Genomic DNA, 25497 nt, shown 5'->3' with positions numbered 1-25497 from the left:
ACACTCACACTCTCACACTCTCTTGCACACTTGCTCTCACACTCTCATAGATACTATCTCACACACCCTGTTTCATATATACAGCCTCACAAGTGTTCTACTTCTCTATCTCTCATGCACACACACAGACACACATATGCAACTGTAGAAGTCAAACCTTTATAAACCCTGGCCCACACTCTCTTCCCCATCTCCCTACTTTATCTTATCATCTGCTTTCTAAGACAGTGAGAGTCCAGAAAATTTGCCCCAAACTTCACCCTGCTAAAGTCACCAAAACAATCTGGGACTCCGCTGTCATGTGAAACCAGCAAGTTCAACAAGATGACCTTGGCATTTGTGCTACCTGCTGTCACTCCACGGTTTAATTACTAGACCTTTCCGATGAACAGATGCTAATTTGCACACGCAAACTTACATACTCTTTTTAGTGATTTATGTTTTTTAGTTTTCAAATTTTGTCTGACTTTCTTAAAAGGCTAAATAATCTTAAAATAGTTACCACTTTTCAGCAACTATCATTCTCTAGGCACTGTACTAACTGCTTCACCTGCACTATCTCATTTACTAACACAACCAGCCTATGAAAATGTTAATACTCTTACCCCCACTTTACATATGTAAAAACAGATTTAGTCTCATTACACTGCCCATGTCACCTAACTAGAATGAAAGCCATGTCTAACGCCAAAGTCACTTCTATTATGCTGCGTGATTTTTCATCTGCAGAAAATTCTGATTTGGGGCTTCCCTTTCGAGGAAAGAATTTAGGTGCTAGCTTTCCAGAACTGCAACTGTTGTTGGAGAATGTACACAGATGACACTCTTTAGCATCTGAGCCTCACCAGATCACATTCCTTAAATACCAAATCAAAAGATTGAGCGATTGCTAACCCCAGCTGTTCTAAGGAAGATAGATAAGAAGTCCCACAACATCCAACCTGTGCTGAAAATCAAGCAACCAAAGGCTAAAAGATATTTCAAGCATGTGATGTCTATCAATGGTGCCTGCAAGGAAATGATAGAAAAGGAAAGGTCATGTTGCTTTTTGAAAGCTATAAAAGTAAACCAAGGGACCAATATACACATGACTGGGGGGTTTATTACATACTGATACACAAATGAATGGGCTTCCCAGGTGGTGCTAGTGGTAAAGAATCCATCTGCCAGTGAAGGAGACACAGCAGACTCAGGTTCCATCCCTGGGTCAGGAAGATCCCCTGGAGTAGGGAATGGCAACCCACTGCAGCATTCTTTCCTGGAGAATTCCATGGAAAATTCCTGGTGGGTACAGTGCATGGGAGTCACAAAGAGTTGGACACAACTGAGCACACACACACACATGCGCATATATCCAGGAACTGGAACAGTGGCCATCACAAGGTCAGAGTCATGTACTGAGTCTGTCCATCCCATTTTATACACTCGCAACCTGAAGCTGGGTACTTTTTCAGGTTGGAACAGCTAGAAATGTGACAGCAAGTCTGTTTGACTCACCTGTTAGTTCTCTTGACCACTTGGCCATACAACCTCTCAAACTGAAAAGCTGCCAACTTAACTCTAGAAGAGGGGACATGAGAGCCCCTCTTCCCACACTCATAGTTGAGCTAAAGAAACCCAAAAAGTGAATGGGGAGTGAATAACTTAACAAAGACAGCAGCATTCAATGTACTGATATTTTCAGCTACCGTCTTATTTCCCTGGAGTAGGAAATGGCAACCCACCTCAGTATTCCTGCCTGGAGAATCTCATGGACGGAAGAGCCTGGCAGGCTATAGCCCACCGGCTTACAAAGAGTCAGACATGACTGAGCAACTAACACCACCTTACTTAGATTCAAAGCCCATTACTTCAACTTTGGGAATGAGAGAATATGGAGATATAATTTCTGCTTGGACCCACCCCCATCTGGCATCAAGAACAAGAAATTCCCTCCATACTATTGTTCATAGAACAAGACAATATCCACATGTATAGCCTCAAACCAGGTCCAGGTAGGATTCCCCAAGAATCTCAGTAGAGAGAAACCCTGGGGAGGAGATCCTGAGGTCCCCTTTTGACTATGGCAGAATGAAACAGACGCTACAGAGCAAGAGTGAAGAGATGATGGAGGGCTGGTCCGCTACAGAGCAAGGGTGAAGAGATGATGGAGGGCTGGTCCGCTACAGAGCAAGGGTGAAGAGATGATGAAGTGTTGGTCAAATGATTTTATTTTCAAGAAAGGAATGACAAAAATATTCATTCTAGCCCCACTAACTAGATTTTAAGATTTGTTGAGACTATAAGACAGAAAAATAACCACACATTAAGTGCAGCCTGGCAAAGATTGTGAATTTAAGAACTGATTATGAAATCAATGGAGGAGAAAATATTCTGTGCCAGGTAAAAACAAGATACCACTCTAATAATATACAAAGAATACGGGAGGAAAAGAGCAGATCTAGCAAAAGAATGTGGAAACCTCTCTCAAGATTATAAATTACTGAAGAATGTAGAGTAGGAATGTCTTTTAAAAGATGTTTCTTTCCCATCAACGTTTATAAAACACCACTCATTCCATTAGACTTGAGAATGGAGTGCTAAAAGAGACAGAAAAAGAGGAGGAGGGAAAAGTGGGATTTGAAGGAAAGAAAGATTTTTGAGAATTCCATTCCAATTATATATTACCCAAGTAGCAAAATTTATTAGAATGGCCCTACAGGGGAATACAAGTTTAACCACCTCAGTTTAATTAGGGGAGGTAGGGTAGACCCACCCAAAAGGTAAATGATCAAGTCCCAGAAATATTTTATTAAAAGTGAAATTAGTGATGTAGCCAGCATGGGGTACTAGTGAGCCAAGAAAAAACACATGTTGAGCGATCAGGCAAGGCTGGTAGGGGAGGTGGACTTCAAATAGCAGCTGAAAGATGGGGGAGAAAAGAGCTCCTCTGTAATTGGAGGAAAAACAAGGCAGGGGCCAGAATCATTGAGTGTGTCCATCTGGGTGGGACATGGGGAAGAAACAGCAGATGAAAACCTGTTGGAAAGGCAAGTTGAAGGAGACTATGGAAATCTGTGAATCCCAGGCCACAGAGTAAATTTAGTTGTATGGGAAATATGGTTCCACAGAAGTTTCTGAGAATAAGAGACACAATAAGAGCATTCTAAGAAAAATTAATCTGACATGCGTATTGAATGGACTGGTAGGTTTGGAGATAAAAAATGTAGGCATAAGATGAATTCCAGAAGCAGCCCAGTTAACTTGTGTGTATTTCTCAAGTGCAAACTCTGAGGCTCTACATCTGGAAAGAAACAATATGAGAAAACGAGTGCAGACTCTAGAGCGAGACTACCAGGGCTCAAATCCTGACTCTGCCTCTTCCTGGCTGAATATATGCATGCTAAGTTCCTTCAGTCATGTCCAACTCTTCACAACCCCATGGACTGTAGCCCGCCAGGTTCCTCTGTCCATGGGATTCTCCAGGCAAGAATATTGAAGTGGGTTGTCATTTCTTACTGCAGGGTATCTTCCTGACCCAGGGATTGAAGCTGCAACTCTTACATCTCCTGCATTGGCAGGAGGATTCTTTATCTCTAGCGCCATCATGGCAAATAGATGGGGAAACAGTGGAAACAGCGGCTGACTTTATTTTTCTGGGCTCCAAAATCACTGCAGATGGTATTGCACCATGAAATTAAAAGACACTTACTCCTTGGAAGGAAAGTTATGAACAACCTACACAGCATATTAAAAAGCAGAGACATTACTTTGTCAACAAAGGTCCATCTAGTCAAGGCTATGGTTTTTCCAGTGGTCATGTATGGATATGAGAGTTGGACTATAAAGAAAGCTGAGCACCGACGAATTGATGCTTTTGAACTGTGGTGTTGGAGAAGACTCTTGAGAGTCCCTTGGACTGCCAGGAGATCCAACCAGTCCATCCTAAAGGAGATCAGTCCTGGGTGTTCACTGGAAGGACTGATGTTGAAGCTGAAACTCCAATACTTTGGCCACCTCATGTGAAGACCCGACTCATTTGAAAAGACCCCGATGCTGGGAAAGATTGAGGGCAGGAGGTGAAGGGGACGACAGAGGATGAGATGGTTGGATGGCATCACCAACTCGATGGACATGGGTTTGGGTGGACTTTGGGAGTTAGTGATGGAAAGAGAGGCCTGGCGTGCTGCGGTTCATGAGGTCACAAAGACTGAGGACTGAACTGAGCATCTGGGAAGCCCCTCCTGGCTGAATGGCCACATGCAAATTACTCAGCTTTCTTTGGCTCAGCATTCTCATCTATTCAAAGGGAGTAAAAATTGAACCTACCTCATGGAGTCTGGTGAGGCTGAAATGAGCTAACATACATAAAGCACTTACTGTGCGTACCACATGGAACTGCTAGGCTATGTGTGAGCTGTCAGCAGGCGTTCACAGCTATATTCCCAAGATAGTGCGGAGCATATGAAGTACTTCATACACATCAATATTTTAAATTAACTAACAAGGTAAGAGTCTATGCTGGACACAAGATAGTGAATATGGCAAATCATAAGGAGATGCAGTTTTGAATGAAGCATCCATGGAATTCAGTAGCTATTAGGACCAAAAATGTAAGTCAAAGAGGGTGATGACATTTTATGCCTAGGTGAGTTAGAATATTAATAATATTAATAGATCAAAAACTTGAAAGCTAGTTTGGCAAGAGAAGTAATTGGGGAATAATTAAAATTAACCAAATGGCAAAAGGGGACATTATTTCTTCTTCCAAGTAATACTAACAATGCACTACTTTATAGGCTGCCAAAATTAAAACTTCAAAACCAAGAATTAAAATGAAAAAAATTTTTAAAGAAAAAAAAATCCAAGCATGTACATTTAAGAGTGACCGTTCCTCTCATCTTTGTTTCTTTGGAAGTAGCTTGCTTACCCTAAAATGTGATGAGCTGGTGCGGCGTGTCATGCAGTAACAAGACCTCTTTATGAACAAAGAATAAAGATGCAGCTTTAGTTATAGCAGGAACCACCTTTCTCAGTTCTAAAGCATATGGAGGTACTTTTAGGAAGCTATTAATTTTTGTGTTCCAGAAATCAAATCTTTAAAAACACTTACACTAATGACAGAATGATTATTTGCCCATGGAGCCTAATATTCCAGATCAGTACTGTTTTTTAAAGGACACATGTTTCAAATGTAATTGCATACAGAGAAGCCTCTCTAAAACTGGTTCAGGCCCCAAAACTGGATGACAACTTGGGTGACTGTTGTGATATTGATAATAAAATATTTAACAATTTCAATTTAAGCAAAAAGTCCCAATGCAGCCTTTATACACTCCTGATACACTCCGAAGTGTCTAAGTAAACACTCTCCCACCTTACCCAGGCCTGCCTGGGGAGGTATGTGGGGCGTGGGTAAGGTTGAGGAGTGTTTACTTAAGCATTTAGCTTCTGATGAAAAGAAAACTTAGCATTAGCATTCTGTAAATCCAAAATCAAAGCGGTCCAAAATGCAGACTTCAAAAGTATATTTAAATAAGATATATTTGAAGAAAGATGAAAGATTTCAAGAACACAGAACTTTGGACCAGGCAGCCTTCACCAGCCTTGTGCCTCATTCAGATATAGAAACCCTACCCACTTCAGATCTAACACTATCTATATTTACACAACCCGTGAGAGATGACCTCAGAGCCCCTTACTAAAACAAAGTCGTCATCTAAACTGAACTTCAACCTACCATCTGCCCTCCAGAGTCAACATAATTTTAGAGGTTTATGAACATGAGTGTGTGGCCTTTTCAGGACAAAAGTCAAGTGGCAGAACATGGAAAAACAGGTTCATCTTGGGGTAAGAATAAAAAACAAATGAACTGATAATATCATTTACCTGGGTAGTGACCATGACTATCTTCAAAATCTGCAAACCCATTTTCCATGGAATCTGTTGTCTGGCTCGGAATTTTTCACAAGGGTTCATGAAATAAAACCTCAGGTCTTCTCTCAGACGTTCTTCTTTCACCTCAGAATCAAGATGAGCCATTGCATCTCTGCAAAGATCAATTTTTAAATACACTGAACAGCCTGAAATCTCCTGAAGAATACTTTCCATTCACATGTTTTACCCATTCTTTAAAGCAAAACTCTCTCTAACCAGTGAAATCCTTTTCACTTTAGAAATCTGAAAATGATTCAGGATTCTCTGTCACTTGCCTTTACATATAGCTATCCATCTTGTTCCAAATGGCCACCATCAAAATTATAAAAATAGGATTTTATTTGCAAGACTTGTCAATTCCAACATCTTAATATATACCATTCACATGTTACTAGAGTATTAACAAAAACTAAATGGGATACTTTCATGATATTCTAAGTTTGAAATCCCAGAAATTTAGCACCGACTATTATAATTGAATTGTTATGGAAATAGAGAATCTCTGTTTTGTAACTCTGTTCTGAAAAGACTGTGTATCTTGCATGATATATCAGTGATTATGGGGGCTTCCCAGATGGCACAGTGGAAGGAATCTGCTTGCCAAGGCAGGAGGTGCAAGAGATGCAATCTCTGGGTCAGAAATATCTGCAGCCTTGGAGTAGGAAATGACAACCCATTCCAATATTCTTGCCTGGAAAATTCCATGGAGAGAGGAGCCTGGTGGGCTACAGTGCCTGGGTCACAAAGAGTCAGACATGACTGAGCCATGGAGCCTCAGTGATTATAAGACTCCAAACTATAGCTCACTTTAAAGTTAATATATCATCTCTCTGTTTATGCCTAGTCAGATATTCCTGGCATCTCATATATTAGAAAAATTTTGCTTTTACTATTTTAAGGACTCTGAACTCAGAAATGGGCACATGACTGAACCTAGGCCAAAGAGAACCAATGAGATATGGACACAGGACTGTAATTATAACCAATGGAAGAGATGTGGTCTTTCCACTAAGTAGTCCCTAAAGAGGGCTGTGCAAAACATCCATTGGGAGAACAGAGAACATTAGTACTTCTATTTAGTCTTCATCTTAAAAACAAAAAAAATTGAGCTCTACTGACAATATATAAAGTAACAGTGGTAATATAGTAGCATATATTTTATTAATATAAACAAATATATATACATTGGGGATATGTGCCTAACTTTTACTGTTGAATGCATAATCAGCAAAATCTGGGGATCATAGACCTAAAGCATAGACGGAGTCTGGAATTCCTAGAAGCCATTTTAACCATCTCTCCTGGAAGCCATCATAGGAGAGCTTGCAAGGAGTGGAGCTAACAAAGAACAGACAAGATTGTCTTGTGACAATGTTTGAGTTGCTGGAGCCAGCTGTGCCTGAAGCCATCCAAGACTTTCAAATTGAGCCAACAAATATGGGAGTTAGGCCCGTTTAAGTTCAATTTCTGTTTCTTAAAACAAGAAATGTCTTGATGGTACGTTTAATAAACAAATTCTATTAAGTTTAGCCATCATTCAAGCTACTCATTTCTCAGAAAATGTTTATAATTGGGGGTCATTCTTGGGGATCTTTTCACCTGAAATATTGTAATGATATTTTATATTGACTTATGACTTATGTAGCTTGACTAACAAATTTAAAAGAAACAAAAAAAGAGATGCTAAAAAAAAACTATTTTAAGAGTTATTTTAAGACTTTTTAAGGCTTATATTCGGTTGCTAATGATTTTCTATTTTTAAGTTGATTTTTAGACTTCCTATTTCCAGAATTAATAGGCCAGGTTATTTTGCTGGAAAGAAGAGGGGAAGAAGGAAGGAAGTTGGGAGGGAGGCGGGAAGGGAAGGAGAGAGGAAGATGGAGAGGAAGGCAGGATCCGTACTGAGAAATGAGGGTCACAACCCAATCCTTTGAGCCTCGTGCCTGGGTGACCCAGAGTCAAACTGTCAGCTTGCTTGGTTCAGGGAACTTCAGACGGGAATTGCCCTCCCTCTCTTGGCAAACACATGTAGACCTCTCCAGATGCTCACCCTGAGACTTGGGGAGCTCCAACAGATAAATAAAACACATGGACCAACAGGTACTCAAACATACCAGGCCCACAAGGAAACCAAGCAGCACAAAACCGTCAACTTAGAAACAGCAGGAACAGAGCCAAGTATATCAGAATCAGACACAGGTTAAAAAACAACCATGCTTACCACATGTAAAAACACATATAGGTTAACATATCTGTAAGAAAATCTTGGGGAAAAAAAAAACTTTTAGAAATGAAAAATCAATGACCAAAATGAGTCTCATTTCAAAAGAATAAGAAGACTTTTTAAATGTGTTTTCCCTGCATCTGCTATAGTTACCTCCTGATTCCATCTAATCAAATTACCGAGCACTTGCTATGCTGAGCTACTGTACTGGGTGCTTAGGACATAAACATAAATAGGTTTCCTGAAGCTCAGATGTTCAGCATCCGATAGGAGAGACAGATTTGTTAATACAAACGTGTAAGTTATCAGTTAGCTCAGTGGATGCTGTACCATACAGAAAGAAAAATGGTACTGATGAACTTATTTGCAGGACAGAAATAGAGATGCAGACACAGAGAACAGACTTTGGACACAGCGAGGTAGGAAAGCAGAGAGTGGGATGAACTGAGAGTAGAATTGAAACATATGTTAATACATTACCATGTGTAAAACAGCCAATGGGAAGTTGCTCTACAACACACTGGGAGCTCAACCCAGTACTTTGTGACAACCTAGAGGGTGGGATGGGGTGGGGGGGGTGGGTCGGGGAAGGTTCAAGAGGACATATATGTACTTATGGCTGATTCACATTGTTGTATGGCAGAAGCCAACACAATACTGTAAAGCAATTATCCTCCAATTAAATAATAAATTTTTTCAAAAGAAAAAAAAATGTATCATGGAAGCAAGGGAGACGGATTCAGAAAGCCAGAGAAGGAATCCCATTATGTGTCCTAATACACGGAGTGGTAGATGCTACAGGGCTCTCGGCAAGGAGCATTGAGGGAGGCATTTCTAAGAATAAGGTGACATATTAACTGTGCCTGAGAGCCACAGCCTCCAACAGGAAACTTCAGACCCCTGAGAACAGTCCTGTGGAAGCCTTGCGGGCTTTAGTGTTTACCACCATCATTTCAGTGGCTCTGTGCAGCTAATGTATTCATCCTGATGATTCACAATGTCTTTTCACTTAATAAAATGAAAAGGGCATCGGCAAAGTTGTGATAGCACCCTGAAAATAAGGCCATGGAAACTCCTCCCTAGAACATACTCCCAGCCCCCAGTGTGAGAAACCCTGTACTGAAGAAAGAGGAGGTTGCTTTCTGGAAAACAGTGGCAGAAATATAGGGGCAGTAGGTCAAGTGCTTGGTGAATAGTTGTGAGCCAAGCTCTGCAAGAGACATTCTCCTGCCTTCCAGGAGCTCAGTCCAGTGGAAGGGAGAAATGTGAAGAGATAAGAGTACAATAAAATGTGTTAAGTGCTCAAACTGAAGTATGCATTGAGGGTCCTGGAACAGACAAAAGGAAACTGATGCAGCCCAACTGATCCAAGAGGCTTCACATAATTCTTCTAGCTGCCCGTTTCAATTAATATAGCCACTAAATGTTCAAGAAATGGTAATTGACATTAATGTTTAACTAAGAAAACTAATGAAAGAAGATAAGTTTTAGGCAAGAAAAAAAGGGCAAAGTACCAGATAATGATCATGGGGATCGCTCACGGTGTTAAATCATTCACACTCCTGTATCCTTCCTGATGTTTTTCACTGAGGTAGAGAAAAGGGCTTCCCTGATGGTTCAGCAGTAAAGAATCTGCCTGCCAGTTCAATCCCTGGGGAAGGGAAGATACCCTGGAGAAGGAAATGCAACCCACTGCAGTATTCTTGCCTGAAAAATCCTATGGATAGAGGAGGCTGGCGGGCTATAGTCCATGGGGTGGCAAAAGAGTTGAACACGACAGAGCAACTGAACACACGTTTAGAGAATAACTGCAGTACTCCTAGCACTATGAAAAAGAAAAATGAAAAGGGAAGCATGAAAACCTTTCCCCTCAAGCATACGGGAGCCAACAGTTGAAATACAGGATGTGCACAGAATGTACACTGGTAGAGGCATGTGTATGCTTAGCTGCTCAGTCGTGTCCCACTCTTTGCGACCCTGCCAGGCTCCTCTGTCCATGGGATTCTCCAGGCAAGAATACTGGAGTGAGTTGCCATTTCCTCCTCCAGATGGTCTTCCTGATTCAGGGATCGAACCCATGTCTTCTGCGTCTCTTGCATTGGCAGGAGGATTCTTTACTACTGAGCCACCTGGAAGCTGCTGCTGCTGCTGCTAAGTCGCTTCCGTCGTGTCTGACTCTGTGCGACCCCGTAGACTGCAGCCCACCAGGCTCCCCCATCCCTGGGATTCTCCAGGCAAGAACACTGGAGTGGGTTGCCATTTCCTTCTCCAATGCATGAAAGTGAAACGTGAAAGTGAAGTCGCTCAGTTGTGTCTGACTCTTAGCGACCCCATGGACTGCAGCCCACCAGGCTCCTCTGTCCATGGGATTTTCCAGGCAAGAGTACTGGAGTGGGGTGCCACTGCCTACTCTGACCTGGAAGCTAGTATTAGTCAAATATGATCAACTAATGACAGAATGATAGAAATATAGAAAAGAATATTAATGATACTTAGGTTAAACAATTCTGGTATCTCAAGGAAAATGCAAATATGTAAGCTTTCTAAACTCTACATGCGAAGGTTCTTTCTTGACCTATTCTTCTCAATTTGTGGATTTTCCCTAGTTCTCCAGTAGGTGAAGGGTTTTAAACATAGGGCATGCTTATGACCATATTTTAAGGCAATCATATGACCAAGGGCAATTCCAACTTTAGCAAATCAACAGTCAAAAGAGTTGATGGAAGCTTGAAGTTTTGGAAAATTACAAAACAGAACAAATTATCAGCAATTCTTAACCTTGCTAGGATCATAAACCCCCAAGGAACCTGTGAAGGTTTTTGACCTTTGCCTTGGAAAAATACACATACCAGTTTCAGTGATGATACCATGTTCCCATGAGCACAATTTGCTCAGTAAATATGCTAACCAGCTCAGACTGCTACTTCTTTTCAGCTTGTAAGGCCCTTCCCCTACTCAAAAAGAGGTATGAAAGCTTGTTTTCTACTGCAGTGACCTCCAACGTGGGGTGTAGACACACAAGGCAGGTATGCAGGACTGTCCACTGGGATAACAGTGGAGAGGACAGGGCTAGGGCTTCTAACTGTATTAACCAGGCAAAGAGAAGTTAAGATTTACAAGTTTCAGTGTATGAATTATACACCTAAGATCCCCTCACATGGTCAGAAAGTCAGATGCATGTATTTCGCTTAAGTACACGAGGCAATATGGGGGGAGAGTGCAGGTTCCCAGAGCAGGTGGCGCCCTAACTTGGTTGCAGCACATTCCCACCACTTAGGGTTTATATGAGCCCACTTAAGCATTTTGTTGGAGTATATTATCCACTTTAGTTAATCCTCATAAAATGAGCAAGGGAATAAAGATTCTTGCAAAACATCAGACTCTTTGTAAAACTAATGTAAATCTAAATTTACATCAAGAAAATGGGAGAGCTAACATTTTCCTAACACAACATTTGTTGGCCATGAGCTTAAAAAAAGATGAAATGAAAATCTGATCTGAAAAAAAGTTGGGAAATGAATAGATTTATCAAGAGAGTATGTAAAATGCTAACAAAATCTACTATTGTTACGTGATGAACCTGGCCCTAAGTGTATATATTGTACCCTAAGACATTATATAATGATGTTGTGAATGATAATCACACCATAAAGTCACTGCACTTAGCAATTCTTTTTAACACCCTCATCAGTCGCATCCCTTAAAATGCTCGTTTTACCTGTCTTATAGTATGTACGGTTTTCAGTTCAGTTCAGTTGAGTTGCTCAGTTGTGTCCAACTCTTTGCGACCCCATGGACTGCAGCACTCCGGGCTTCCCTGTCCATTACCAACTCCGGGCGTTTATTCAAACTCATGTCCATTGAGTCAGTGATATCATCAACCATCTCATCCTCTGTTGTCCCCTTCTCCTCCCACCTTCAATCTTTCCCAGCATCAGGGTCTTTTCAAATGAGTCAGTTCTTTGCATCAGGTGGCCAAAATATTGGAGTTTCAGCATCAGCATCAGTCCTTTCAATGAATATTCATAACTGATTTCCTTTAGGATTGACTAGTTGGATCTCCTTGCAGTCCAAGGGACTTTCAAGAGTTTTACATACAATATATAAGTAAATATCCATTCAGAGAGAGTAGATGTCCTTTTAACTGATGGGGATAAGTTATCAAAAATATTTGGGAGGATTTCTCGAGTATTTCAGAACTGAAGCCCCACTGAGATGTGGTTGCTCTTTTGTTATTCCAGCTGATGTTGAGAGAAATTGATGTTTATTCCTCTGGCTCCAACAAATAAACGGAAACTAACACTGACAGGCAACTCTTCTCTTATCATGTCTATATAGATATCACGTATCATGCAGCAGTATGAGAAGAATGTTTTTGCTAACTCACAACTAGTACCTCCTAGTCACAGAGGATAGGGCAGGGGAAGTGGGGTGAACCAGTTCCCAAGCCTATCCTTCTTCCTGCATCCTCTTCACAGTGAAAAGTACTACCAGGATGCCTTCCAGGAACCGACATCTGGGTAGCTCTCCAGGATCTGGTGCCACTCTCATTTCTCCCCTCAACTTAACTGTGTACATAATTTTAAAAGGACTACAATGAACCACATTCCTAGTTCTGCCCCTTAGGGACAACCACTTTTATTTGGGTTTTTGTTGTTTCTATTTACTTAATATTTCTAAATAATATTATTCCATAATTTTTTTTCTCTTTGGATATTATCAGTTTATATCCTACTGAGAGACATAAGAATATAGCTCTTATAGCTGGCCCCCACCAGGCAACATTCACAGTTTACCTCCCCTCTCATCTTCCCAACGAAGTTCTAATAAAAATTTCGGATAAACTAACATTTAGAAATTATGAAGTGAATATGCAAATACTCTTTAGAGTTGAGCCATCAGTACACTGTGATTTTACATTCTCACTTACAAAATTTTCTTTCTGGAGTTAACTGCTTTTTTCCTCATTTGCTTAGTTTTCCACATACCAACCACGGCTTTAGCATCAAACTCTGATGAACCTGCCAGCTCCTTTTCAGTACAGTCAACCAGGCTGGGCATCCTGTCAATTCTCTTCTCCTCCAGAGATATCATTCCTGTAGCCCTCATCCTCCTGTTCCAACTACATATGTTTGAGTTCCTCAGTCGTGTCCGACTCTTTGCAATGCCATGGACTGGGGCCCACCAGGCTCCTCTGTCCATGGGATTCTCCAGGTAAGAATACTGGAATGGGTTGTCATTCCCTTCTCCAGGGGATCTTCCCAACCAAGGAATCGAACCCAGGTGTCCTTCACTGCGGGCAAAGTCTTTACTGTCTGAGCCGCCAGGGAAACCCTCCAGCTACATGGGTTGCTTTATAATTCCTTTTCAGGGGGCATCAGTTTGGAAATTCTCTTTGCCTCCTTCCCAAATTGGATTCCACATTTCCTGGATTCCATCTCCACCTCTTTCTTTACCCCCTCATTTCTGTGGAGAGTAGCCTTTAATCCCTTCCTGTGTGAGGAAGTCTGAGATCCCCCAGGACAGACACTGTTGCCATCCACTATTCATTCCTCCCCTCTTCCTGATTTTGAGGGCAGGAATGCATGTATACCGAGGACAGAATAATTCAGTATTAGAGCTAGATTATTGTTTCCACATCTGGTTGCACACCAAGTCACCTGGGGCACCTCAGAAGTACTGATACCCCGTTTCTCCCCTCAGAGATTCTGGCCTGATTGGTGTGGATCCAGCCTGGGCATTGGGGCTTTTAAAAAGCTCCTCAAGTGATTCTAATGTGCACCCAGTTTGAACTCCTTACCTTAGAGATTACCTGTTCATATTTCTTCATTTCACAAATGAGGCAACTAACGTGCCTAGGGGCTGCAATTTGCCCCCAGCTATAAAAATCCAATTTAGAATAGAATCGGATCCAAGAATCCCTTAAGAATCCTTGTCCAGTGTCCCTTTTTGATCCCTGAATTAGTATTTCTTAAAGAGCAATGGCCTATAAGACGGTCAGGAATGAAGGGGAAAAATGGCATATTCAAATAAACTAATGTTTCCAACATAATTTATCTTATTTAAAAGTGTGACAATTTGGCAGACCACAGCACCCTATGCCATAAATTTAGGAAACTTCTAAATGGTCATGTTACTGAAATGAGAAGGAAAAAACAAATAAAGACATGTGATGGAATGAACCCAGCATTTAATGTTGTCGAGGTACTTTTGTGCTTCAGATTCTCTAGAGCAAACACTGGGTTTCCATTCTGGACACGCTCAGAAGGAACCATCTCCTGCTGTAGATTCCATGGCCACTTCCCAGGCCGCAGCTTGGTGGCTCAGCAGCACTTGATCTAGCTGACCACCTGGAACAACCTCGTCTCTCCACTTCTAGGACATCCCACTGCCCTAGTTTTCTCCCTCCCTTACTGAGCTTCTCTGAGTCTCCTTCACTGGCTTCTCTTCCTTCTGACTTCCAGATGCCAGAGTGCCTCAGGACACGCAGCCCAGGGCTCTTCTATCCTCTCTTCCAGAAGAGTTCATGGAGTCCTGTGGCTTTAAATATTATCTACACAATGTGGACTTTCACATCTCCAGCAAATGTCTCTCTCAAACAGGCTCCCTTCGCCAAACTCTTCCTTGAAACTCCACCCACATGACTAATGGGTTCCTCCACCCTCTTCTCTGCACATGTGCTCAACACCATGATTACATCCATCCATCCAGATGTTTCAGCTGCAAACCCTCATTCTGTCAGTGGTCCTCCACACTGGCTGCATAGTCATCATCTGGGGATTTTTCAAAGGTTTCAGTGCCAAGACATTCTGATTTAATTGGTGACCAGGTATAAGCCAGGTGGAGCTAGTGGTAAAGAACCCACCTGCTAGTGCAGGAGACTTAAGGGATGCGGGTTCAGTCCCTGGGTTGGGAACATCCCCTGGAGGAGGGCATGGCAACTCACTCCAGTTTTCTTGCCTGGAATATCCCATCCACCGAGGAGCCTAGTGGGTTACAGTCCATAGGGTCGCAAAGAGTTGGACATGAATGAAGCAACTTAGCACACACACAGGTATAGACTGGGCATGGAGATTTTGATAAGCTTTCCAGGCGATTCTAACATGCAGCAAAGTACAGGAACTTTTGCTCCAGAGTCACGCTTTGATTTTTCGTCTTCGTCAACCCTCATACCTACTTGAGCAAGTTTTCCTTCAAAACACAGCGTGGAGTGGCTCCCTTCCCTCTACACCCACTGCAGACTCCCTGGGCCCAGCATCATCATCCCTCACCAGAAAACGACGCCAATTTCCCAATTTTCCACGTGGTAGCCAGAGGAGGAAGTCTAAAAGTGTAAGGCAGATATCACTCCTCTACCCTGTAGTGGCTTCCCCCTGCTCTCAGCCTGAAATCCAGCCCTCTTGCCATGGCCTAAAAGTTCCCTGCCCATTCCTTCCCATACCCTCTCTTCCTCCTCCTCACCACCCCACTACACCTCCCTCCTGGCTCTGGGCATGCGCACTTGCCACTTCACCTACCCTTCTGCCATCCCCCCAACTCCCCACACATCCAGATCCTTCTCACCTTCACTCCTTAGCTCAAGCAACACCTCTTCAGGTGGGCTCCTTGATCACTTTGTTAAAATAGGACTTCTCCACAGCCTCTCTCATCAGTTAATTTCCTTCATAACTGACTTTGAAATCTTTGTTTTGGTCTTCCCTACAAGAGAACGTCATAAAGACCCAGTCTTGCTTATGACTATATTCCCAGAATACCACAGAGTAGGTAACACATGACTGATGCTCAGTGAATATTTTTTAGAAAAAAGAAATGAGTCAGTGAAAAAAGATGACAGTCCTAATTGTGTGAACTTTTCCTTGGCCAGCACCCATTAAGATCAAATAATAATAATAATAAAATAACAACAAATAAAAAAATCTAATAGAGAGTCTAAAATCATTGATACAAAAAATTAAATTTAAAATATACTGAAAATATCTTCAATTCAGTTCAGTTCAGTCACTCAGTCGTGTCCGACTCTTTGTGACCCCATGAATCGTAGCACACCAGGCCTCCCTGTCCATCACCATCTCCCGGAGTTCACTCAGACTCACGTCCATCGAGTCAGTGATACCATCCAGCCATCTCATCCTCTGTCGTCCCCTTCTCCTCCTGCCCCCAACCCCTCCCAACATCAAAATATCTTAGCCAAGATATATTAGAGGGTTTTAGATAGTTTAGTTGCTTGGTTTGCTGATTAAAAAACTTATTTTGTTTCAATTAATATTCCTGAAGTCTGTCCAAAGAATGAATTATTCAATGAATTGTTATGAAAATTTGTGATCCACTGGGGAGAGAGAAAGCTAGAGTCTTCCCTGAAACCAAATGCAAAAATAAAACTTAGGCACATTAAAAAAAATAAAGTTGATAGAACCATAAGATAGAATTTTTTAAAATATAATTTAACATGCCTCTCTAAGTATGAGAAAGTTCAGAAGCCAATGAAAATAACTGACAGATCTTAACACAAAAAGTTATAACTTTAAGAAATTAGCCAATGGTCATTTAACAACAAACTTGCTAACAGTCACAGTGGTTAAACTCTATCTTCAATTTTATTTATCAATAACACACACACAAAAACCATCTATTGAAAGGAAATGTAAAGAAGGACACTTGGCAGTAAAAGAGAATGAGATCAGAAGAGCATCTGTGATCTTGGAATTAAAACTCTATGGATTTATATTACAAGTGTTTAAAAACCAGTCAAAAACATGGTTACAAAAAACATTCACTGCAAACCTCTTTGTAACTCTGTATTGACTTAAAGATGTCTACGACATACTGTTAGATTTCTTCAAAGTTACAAAATCAACATATTGAGATTTCATTTTTCCAAAAATGTGGACATTTATTGCTCTATGTAGACATTTTAAAAGTCTAAAAGTGCATAAACCAGAAAAAATTTTTTTAGTAATCTCTGTGAAGTAGTATCAGAGGTAATATTAATTTTCTTCTTCAAGTATTCCATATTTTCTTGATTTGGGGTGATTAACATGAATTCTCGAAGTTATCATTCTGAGTTAAAATAAGCTATTTCACAGAGCCTAATAACACATATCAGATAATCCAATATGTCCCTGCCCTTAGTTTGTGAGCAGTGAATAGGAGGAGGAGAATCAGGGGAAGTAAATGCAGACAAAAATTCGGGGTTTCTACAGCAATGATCATGCTGACCCTAGGGTGAATGTCCTAGGAAATCTGGCAGACGGAAGATTTTAACGCAATCCCAAACTTCCACATGGGCTTGTTTGTTTGTTTGTTTGTTCACTCTAGTTCCTACAATGAACTTATTTTCTCAAGATTTGCTAACCTCAGAAGACAGAAAAAGAGATGTCCAGATAGCTCAGGCTCTAGGGTAGTTGAACCCCAGTTAAAAGTAAGTTTTAAAAAAAAAAGTCAAAGAAACCATAGTTACCTTCTCAGCACAGCACTCAAAACAAAAATGACATGCTCATTCTAATTCTGAGAAACACCCGGAAAACAGACTAGGGGCTTTTCGTTTTCCTGTAGTCACCCATAAAAGATGAGCATGCTACAACTTTCAGGAATTTCCCTAAAGACAACTGTGCCACCAAGTTCCCATAAAATCATCTCCCATCATTACTTTGCTGCCTCAGGTCAGCAGGAAAGCAGAACTAGGTCTTAGCATTTTCAAAGTGCTCGTTCTGAACATGTATTCTGAAAACACAGCCTGAAGAATCAGCTCTCCATGTCAGAGAGAAAAGCAAAGCAAAACTCCATTTCTAAGCAATGAAAGTGAAAGTGAAGTCCCTCAGTCGTGTCTGACTCTTTGCGACCCCATGGACTGTAGCCTACCGGGCTCCTCAGTCCATGGAATTTTCCAGGCAAGAGTCCGGGAGTGGGTTGCCATTTCCTTCTCCAGGGGATCTTCCCAACCCAGGGATCGAACACACTGCAGGCAGATGCTTTACAGTCTGAGCCACCACAGGATTCCAAATGCAGTAAAAGTTGGAAAAGATGACTGCAATTACACTATTGCCTACATTTTGGTTTCTCTAACATTTTCAGTAAGTGCTTGATATAACAGGGTCATGCTGGTGACCCTCCGTAAGGAGAAGGAACACTGAAAGAAGTAATCAAGTTATAACTAAAGTTACAATTGGGCTTCCTTGGTGGCTCAGTAGTAAAGAATCTGCCTGCCAAGCAGAAGTCACGAGTTCGATCCCTGGGTGGAGAAGATCCCCTGGAGAAGGAAATGGCAAGCCACTCCAGTATTCTTGCCTGGGAAATCCTGTGGACAGAGGAATCTGTTGGGCGACAGCCCGTGGGGTCACAAAGAGTCGGACACGATGACTAAACAGCAGCAACAACAAAGTTATAATTTATCATTTTTCTTCAAACAATGGGATGAGTTTGCCTTATCTTTGGACAAGCCCAGCTCAGTGCCAGTTGAGGAGACCCTAGATTCACGCTATCTCTAGCAACTCCCTCTAGGTGCTATAGGTGATAGGATATTTTTTTAAGCCCACTCTTTAAACTGTGGGTCCTCTGGAATTATACCAAGGACAATTTTCCACAGTCTTTAGCCTCACTAGTCACTAACTCTTATCTGATAAATGTTTTAGGCTAAAATCACTAAATGTATTCAAGGGGAGATAACAAAACACAAGCTTCAAAGGAGAAAAAAGGAAGCAGTCTTCCCAGCTGAGGGGGAATAAATATCTATGGGAAACACATCCACAAAGCTCTCCTCACGCAGGGAAAAGGAGGTGGGGCCCAAACTCAGAACAGAGTAAAAGCTCAGCCGGAGGCAGGCTGGGGAAAGTGGGAAGGAAAAACCCTGAATGACTGCCAAAGCAAACAAATAGGTAAACAAACCAAAACATGGCTTTTCACATTTGGTACTGAAACGAATATTGCCGTTTGATAAAGAAAATGAAGTCTGGAAATAAAATTACTTGCCTCTATGAAGCTCAGAACACATGATGTGAGAACTCACTGAAGGGTGATCTCATTCTTAGGAACAGACACGTGGGGCTTGGACTCCAAGCCTCAGCTAAAGAGAGCAGCCCAGTCTCAAAGAAGATTCCACTTTCAACTTTCAGAGCCCAAAGGGCTTTCTTTGGCCACTAGAAAAATTGTAGCCACAAGAATCGACCTGTTTTTCCACTAAGTTTCAAGAATTATCTTATTCTAGGTTTCACTTCACAGATAGGGATCTAGTAAAAGAGATTAGCTGACATATATGATCGCCCCTGACTTTCAGTTCTGTATTCTCTGCCACTTTGTACATTACTTGTCTCCCCATTCTTCCTCCTTGCTTCCTTAAGACATTTCACAGTGTCATCTTACTGTTAAAAGCATTTTTGATATGCCTAAGGAGGAGCATGTGGCCTCCTCAAACACTTCATCAGGATTTACCAGCTTTTATGTGCAGGAGAAATGTGCACTATTATGATGGCCTCTGCATGAAAATGGTCAGGAGATGTGTGGGAAATGTGCCTGTTTTTAAAGGGTCCAAACCACAGGGCCTGATTTATGGCAGGTTTACTAAAGTGGGCTTCCCCAGTGGCTCAGCAGGTAAAGAATCCACGTGCAATGCAGGAGATGTAGAAGACTCGGGTTCAATCTCTGGAGTGAGAAGATCCCCCCAAGGATAAAACGGCAACCACTCCAGTATTCTTGCCTGAAAAATCCCATGGACAGAGGAGCCTGGCAGGCCACAGTCCAAAGGGTGACAAAGAATTGGCTATGACTGAGCACAATTCTAAAGTAGAAATGAGAGTTCATAATAATGGGAGTTTAACTTCTCTTAAAGTATGAAGAGGAAGATGAGCTAAAACCTCAATCGGAAGGAGATACCAAGTGCCCCCAAACTTGTGCTCATCATCCACAGAGATGATGAGCATCTCTGTGGACACACACTTTTGACGTGTGAAATTCACACTGCACCTCTGCAAGATCCATATAGTTAATCCCCTCAACGTAACACACCAGAATTTGCATCCTAACATCCATAGACAACCTTTCCTACCTCTTTCTTACTGACTGCACCTTCCATTCTATTTGAGATGAAACAAAATCCTCTGTGCCACTGGTACTGCACAAGTGGACATATGTATATTTCAAATTAGAATCCCTTCAAAACCTATTTATGTGCGCACCCAAGTGTGTGTTCTCTAAGAATGAGAGTTTCTGAAGGTACTCACTGGACATGATAAAACAATTTAATTCCTGAAGGAAATATGCTAAGAAAAAAACTAAAGTGAACTTAAGAAATAAAGATTATACACAACATACCCATCATAAGCACAAGTCTGTCCATCGGCCCAAGCAAAAGATAGTAAATAAACCCAGGGTCAGCTTGCTCCCCATGTTTACAACAGGGATTTTAGGGCTATGGTAGATGGAAGCAGTGTTCAATCTCTATCCATCCGCTTTATTAAAAATAAACACTCAGCGTTAAGAGAGATAGTTTATAAATTACATGTGTGCATGCGAAGTTGCTTTGGTTGTGTCCAACCGTTTGTGAACCTGTGGACTGTAGCCCACCAGACTCCTCTGTCCATGGGGATTCTTCTCAAGAATACTGGAGTGGGTCGCCAAGCCCTCCTCCAGGGGATCCTCCCAACCCAGGGAACAAACCTACCATTTTCTGCTTTGGCAGGCCGGTTCTTAACCACTCGTACCACCTCGGAAGCCCCTATAAATTACCTGATAGTTATTTCGATGTGACATTCACAGGTATCAAGTTGTCAAGAAAAGCTACACCAAAATTTTGTCATCTACTTCAAAATTGGTCTGTCAAAGTCTAAAAAAATACATACCAGAGTTACTTGGAATTAGGTAAATACTTATCTGGACAGCGACCAGAGATGAAGTAAATCCTCCCCACGAATTCTGGCTTTCCTTGCTAGCATTAAGTTCATTTGTAATAACATGGAGAGCGCCACGCAGGACAGTCAGGAGTGTCTCTGCACTATTTTAAGAGAATTTAACAACCTACCACTGTATTTGTTTTGCGATCGTTAAAAGGGGAGCGAAGGCCTGTTTGTCCGCACCTCCCAGGCTCAGCTGCATGGCTGGGTGGTTGGAGCTCTGACCAAGAAGGTGGGGCCCTCTGGCAGAGCCACGGGTCTGAACTGTACGCCTTTTCATACAGGCAGAGGAACTAGAGTTAACCACACTGTAACCCTCCCACCTGAGGAAAAGGCTTGTTTGTTCCGGAAGGCAAAGCCCAGCCTGATTTAACTTACTGCAAGCAGTCTATAAGCAAGGCAGCAAGAAAGCTCTAGTCTAGAACAGGAAAGTCATCTACTTGATGAGGATTTCTTCAGAGTCCAGTATCTAGAAAGACACAGCTCAGGCGCCTCATCTGACGGTTAACCTGGAAACACCTGATCTGTCCTCTGGCTTCCTGGCCTGGGGAAAAGGATAGGGCTGCACGCCCATGCCTGCACCTTCAAAACTTTCCACCGCTCTCGGGGTTTGGAATAGGCGAAGTAGTTCAATGCACGCATTTCGGCTTTGCGGGACCGCCTCCCCTGAAGTCAGACCCCTCCTAGGGGGCCCCCTCCTTTTAGCCCGTCTCTCTTATTCTTCCACCAGCCGCCCGGTGCTCGCGGACCCAGGTCGGAGAGCAGGCACACGGAGTCGTGGGGTCGCTCGGGCGGCGCCGGCGGCTGGGTCACCAGGCTGGTCGGCGTACGCCTTGGGGAGAGGGGCGCGTGGCCAGGCGTCCCGCCCCACCGCGAGTCCCCACCTCCTCCTGGTCTCCAAGCTCCAGGCTGGAGCACGTCTGGGGAGCGTCTCAACTTGGTGTCCTGGAGCACTTTTTCCGCACAAGCCGGCCTCCGAGCCCCCGGAGCAGAGGTGTGAGCGCCAGCAGATGCAAGGAGGAGAGCAGCCCGGGGAGGGGTGGCTGTGGACCCCCCTGAAGAGCGACCGCAGGATGGAGGGGCCCCCCACGGCGATCGCCCCCAGGGTACTGACCTGCACTGGGGTCCCTGGGACGGACCTGAGGCCCTGCTCCACGCCGGCAGGTCCAGCGCCTCCACGTCGCGAGCCATGGTGCTGGCCCGGAGCGGCGGGAGAAGGAGGCCTCCTGAGTGGCTGCCGGGCGGTAGTGCGGAGGAAAAGCACCTTCAAAAGCGGCGCGGGCGGTGGAACGCTGGGCAGCCGCCGCGCCCTCCACACCGCCCCCGGGCGGCCGAGCTGCGCACTCCCTGCCCTCCGGGGCGCCTGACTCTATCCTTCCTTGATTTCTGCATTCTTTTGATTCTGACATCCGTCCTTTAACCATTTTAAAAGTCATTTGTATTTTGATGCGTTCAAGACAAGAGACACTTTCAATGAATGCCAAGCCCAGGGCTGAACACTGAGGACCCCCAGATAAGACCACGTGCTGGTCTGCAGCCACTGTTGCTCTACCCTCCCAGAACTTCTAAGGAGGACGCCTGTTGGAAACGGGACATGAATCTTGGAAAGGAGGGTCACGGTTACTTACCCAAATACCACTTTCAGCTGAGGGTTATGTTGACTTGGAAGTCCCAACCGGCCGAAAGCTTCTTTTCCAAGAGACCCTATACCTATTGGTAGCCGCAGGAGCGGCAGAGTCCGAGAGGTTCAGGCTGTTCGAATTACCAACTGTTCCTTGGTGGCTCAGACGGTTAAGCGTCTGTCTACAATGCGGGAGACCCGGGTTCAATCCCTGGGTCGGGAAGATCCCCTGGAGAAGGAAATGGCAATCCACTCCAGTACTATTGCCTGGAAAATCCCATGGACAGAGGAGCCTGATAAGGCTATATGTAGTCCATGGGGTTGCAAAGAGTCGGACACGACTGAGCGACTTCACTTTAAAAGGTCTTTGGGTTTACCTTGGGCAAAGAATATTCTGAGAATATGCATCTCCAGATAGAAGCAGTTGGAAGTAAGTAATATATATAAAGGGTCTCTCCGGTGGCTCAGCGGTAAAAAATCTGCCTGCAGTGCAAGAGAGGCAGGTTTGATCCCTGGATGGGGAAGATCCCCTGGAGAAGGAAATGGTAACCTACTCCAGTATTCTTGCCAGGAAATCCCATGGACAGAGGAGCCTGGTGGACTGCAGTCCATAGGGTTGCAGAGTCAGACACAACTGGAGCGACTGAACACACATAATGTATATAAAAGGATACGTAATTGATCCCCTTGTCCATGGAAAGAAAAGAACAGCACTCAAAAGTTGGGATTTAAATTTTGTTTGAGGACTTTACTGAGGACAATAGTCCAGGAAACAGCCCATCAGATAGCTCTGAGGCGCTAAGGCTTATGTGTACGCTCACTCACTGAGTCATGTCTGACTAATAGTGTGACCGAAAGCGAGGTGTGGCTGCTCACAGCTCAAAAGCCAATACACAGGCCAGGATGGTGGAAAGTTAGCTTTATTTCCGATGCTGTGTCCGGTAGGGAAGGGAACACCTGTTCAAAGGCCAGCTCCCCCATCCCCACATAATCAGGGGCAAGAGCTTTTCCAGACATAGTGAAAGGGGCTACATGCAAAAGCAGTTCACTCAGCTCTGATATCTGACCAACATCATCTCGATTGTTTTAGGTACAGTTAATCTTCAGTTCCAGGGTAGGTTTGTTTTTACTTTGAGGCCAGTTCTCAGAATTGTGGCAGCTTACATCACGGATACAGTCTGGTCATGATGTAGGCAACTTCTTCTACCTGGTAGGCGTTTCAGTATTTATAAGAGAGCTCACAGGCTATGGCTCAGGAACTAAAGGTCTCCGCCTATGCTTAACAGCTACTTTATTATTATTTGGGTTTCCTTAGGATTGTGCTTCGTTTCAATAGGAGGTAGGGGAAGAGCCAGAATGTGCATGAATTTTTTTGCTGGGGTGGGTGAACATCCAAAGATCACTGCTAATCATAAAGAACAAGTTAATGATCTTAGTGCTTTTATATGTATGAGAAGAATCTGGGGTTACTGACTTAGATATGTATCTTAACTATCTAGGTGTAACCAAGCCCAGAAAGCTATTTTTCATCATCCTGAATTCCCCTCAAGGTACACTGTCCATGGCTTGACCCTTGTAGAACTGAAATGGCAGGCAACACTGTTTCTTTACAACCCCTTTTAAAAGTCACTTTCAATAGGCCATTGGGCAAAAGCCTTAGTTTAGAGCCTGTTTCATTAGAGGTGCCCACTGGGTATAGACAGACTTGGAAGATCCTGTTTGTGTACTCACAGTTCCTGCAGGTGGGTGCAGCAGTGGTGTGTTTCCTTTTTAGGAGAGGAAATGTTCCAGCACTGTTCTTGTGGGAAGGATGTGGACACTGGTGTAAAGAGGCAAACTGTAGCTTGGTTGGAGAGTGTTGGAGGAAGTTTATGTTGTAAGTAAGAAATATTATATTTATACAGATATATATATATATAATTTTTATGCTACAGAATTTTTAAGCCTTTTTAATTAAAAACAAAAGCCACTGTAGGCAGCCTGGATGGAGGGGTTTGGGGGAGAATGGATATGTATATATATGGTTGAGTCCCTTCGCTGTTCACCTGAAACTATCACTTGTTAATCGGCTATACCCCAATACAAAATAAAAAGATTTAAAACAAACAAACAAAGCCACTATAAAGGGACAACCCTTCACTTCAAAATGTCAGGACTCCACTAGGAACCACAGTCCCTTTAGAAGGGGACTGTAAACTGGGATAACACTTTTTTATATCAGCAAATTGATATAAACAGACTCTGATTCAGTGGATCTGTCTGGAATAGGATTTGAGGGTTTGCATTTCGAACTAGAAGATGCTGCTGATACGGCTGGTCCACCCATCACTTTTTAAGTAACAAGGTTCTAGGAAATGTTTAAACTGAGTGTTTGAGGAAATTGGGGATGGAGAAGAGGCGGGCAGTGTTAGATTGAAGGATAGTTGGAGTCAGATGGCTGAAAGCTGTAAATATCACACGTTAAGATATAAATTATTGTTTCTAGGCACCAAATCTTGACCATTCTAAACTAGTAAATTAATTCACAATTGGCATTGTTTTTCACTTTCAAAAAGGCATTTTCCTTTCATGGACTGTACCTTTAATGTTATATTTGGAAAGTTGTTGCCAAACCCAAGGTCATCCAGATTTTTCTATTTTTTTTTTCAGGAATCTTACAGTTTTACATTTTACATATACAACTATGATCCATTTTGAGTTAATTTTTGTGACAGATGTAAAGTCTATGTCAAGGTTCATTTTCTTGTTTGTAAATATCCAGTTGTTCCATTTGCGAAAAAGACTGTCTTTGCTCAACTGTATTGCCTTTGCTCCTTGTCAAAGATCGGTCCACTATATCGATGTGGGTCTATTCC

General features: G+C 42.7%; 1 protein-coding gene across 1 annotated transcript in view; it reads right to left on the bottom strand.

Moving 5' to 3' along the window:
- Positions 1–22212, bottom strand: part of MCOLN2 (mucolipin TRP cation channel 2) — a 62510-nt gene extending 40298 nt beyond the window's left edge. Inside the window, exons 1-2 of the mRNA XM_052636681.1 lie at positions 22136–22212; positions 5869–6028 (exon numbers count right to left, since the gene is read on the bottom strand). Coding sequence (XP_052492641.1) covers positions 5869–6028; positions 22136–22212 — 237 coding nt within the window. The remainder of the gene's footprint in view (positions 1–5868; positions 6029–22135) is intronic.
- Positions 22213–25497: the final 3285 nt, after the last annotated feature.

This window comes from Budorcas taxicolor, chromosome 3 (genome assembly GCF_023091745.1).
Source record: "Budorcas taxicolor isolate Tak-1 chromosome 3, Takin1.1, whole genome shotgun sequence".
Classification (NCBI taxonomy): Eukaryota; Metazoa; Chordata; class Mammalia; order Artiodactyla; family Bovidae; genus Budorcas; species Budorcas taxicolor.
Note: the sequence above shows the minus strand (reverse complement) of the source record. Positions and strands in the feature narration are given on the sequence as shown.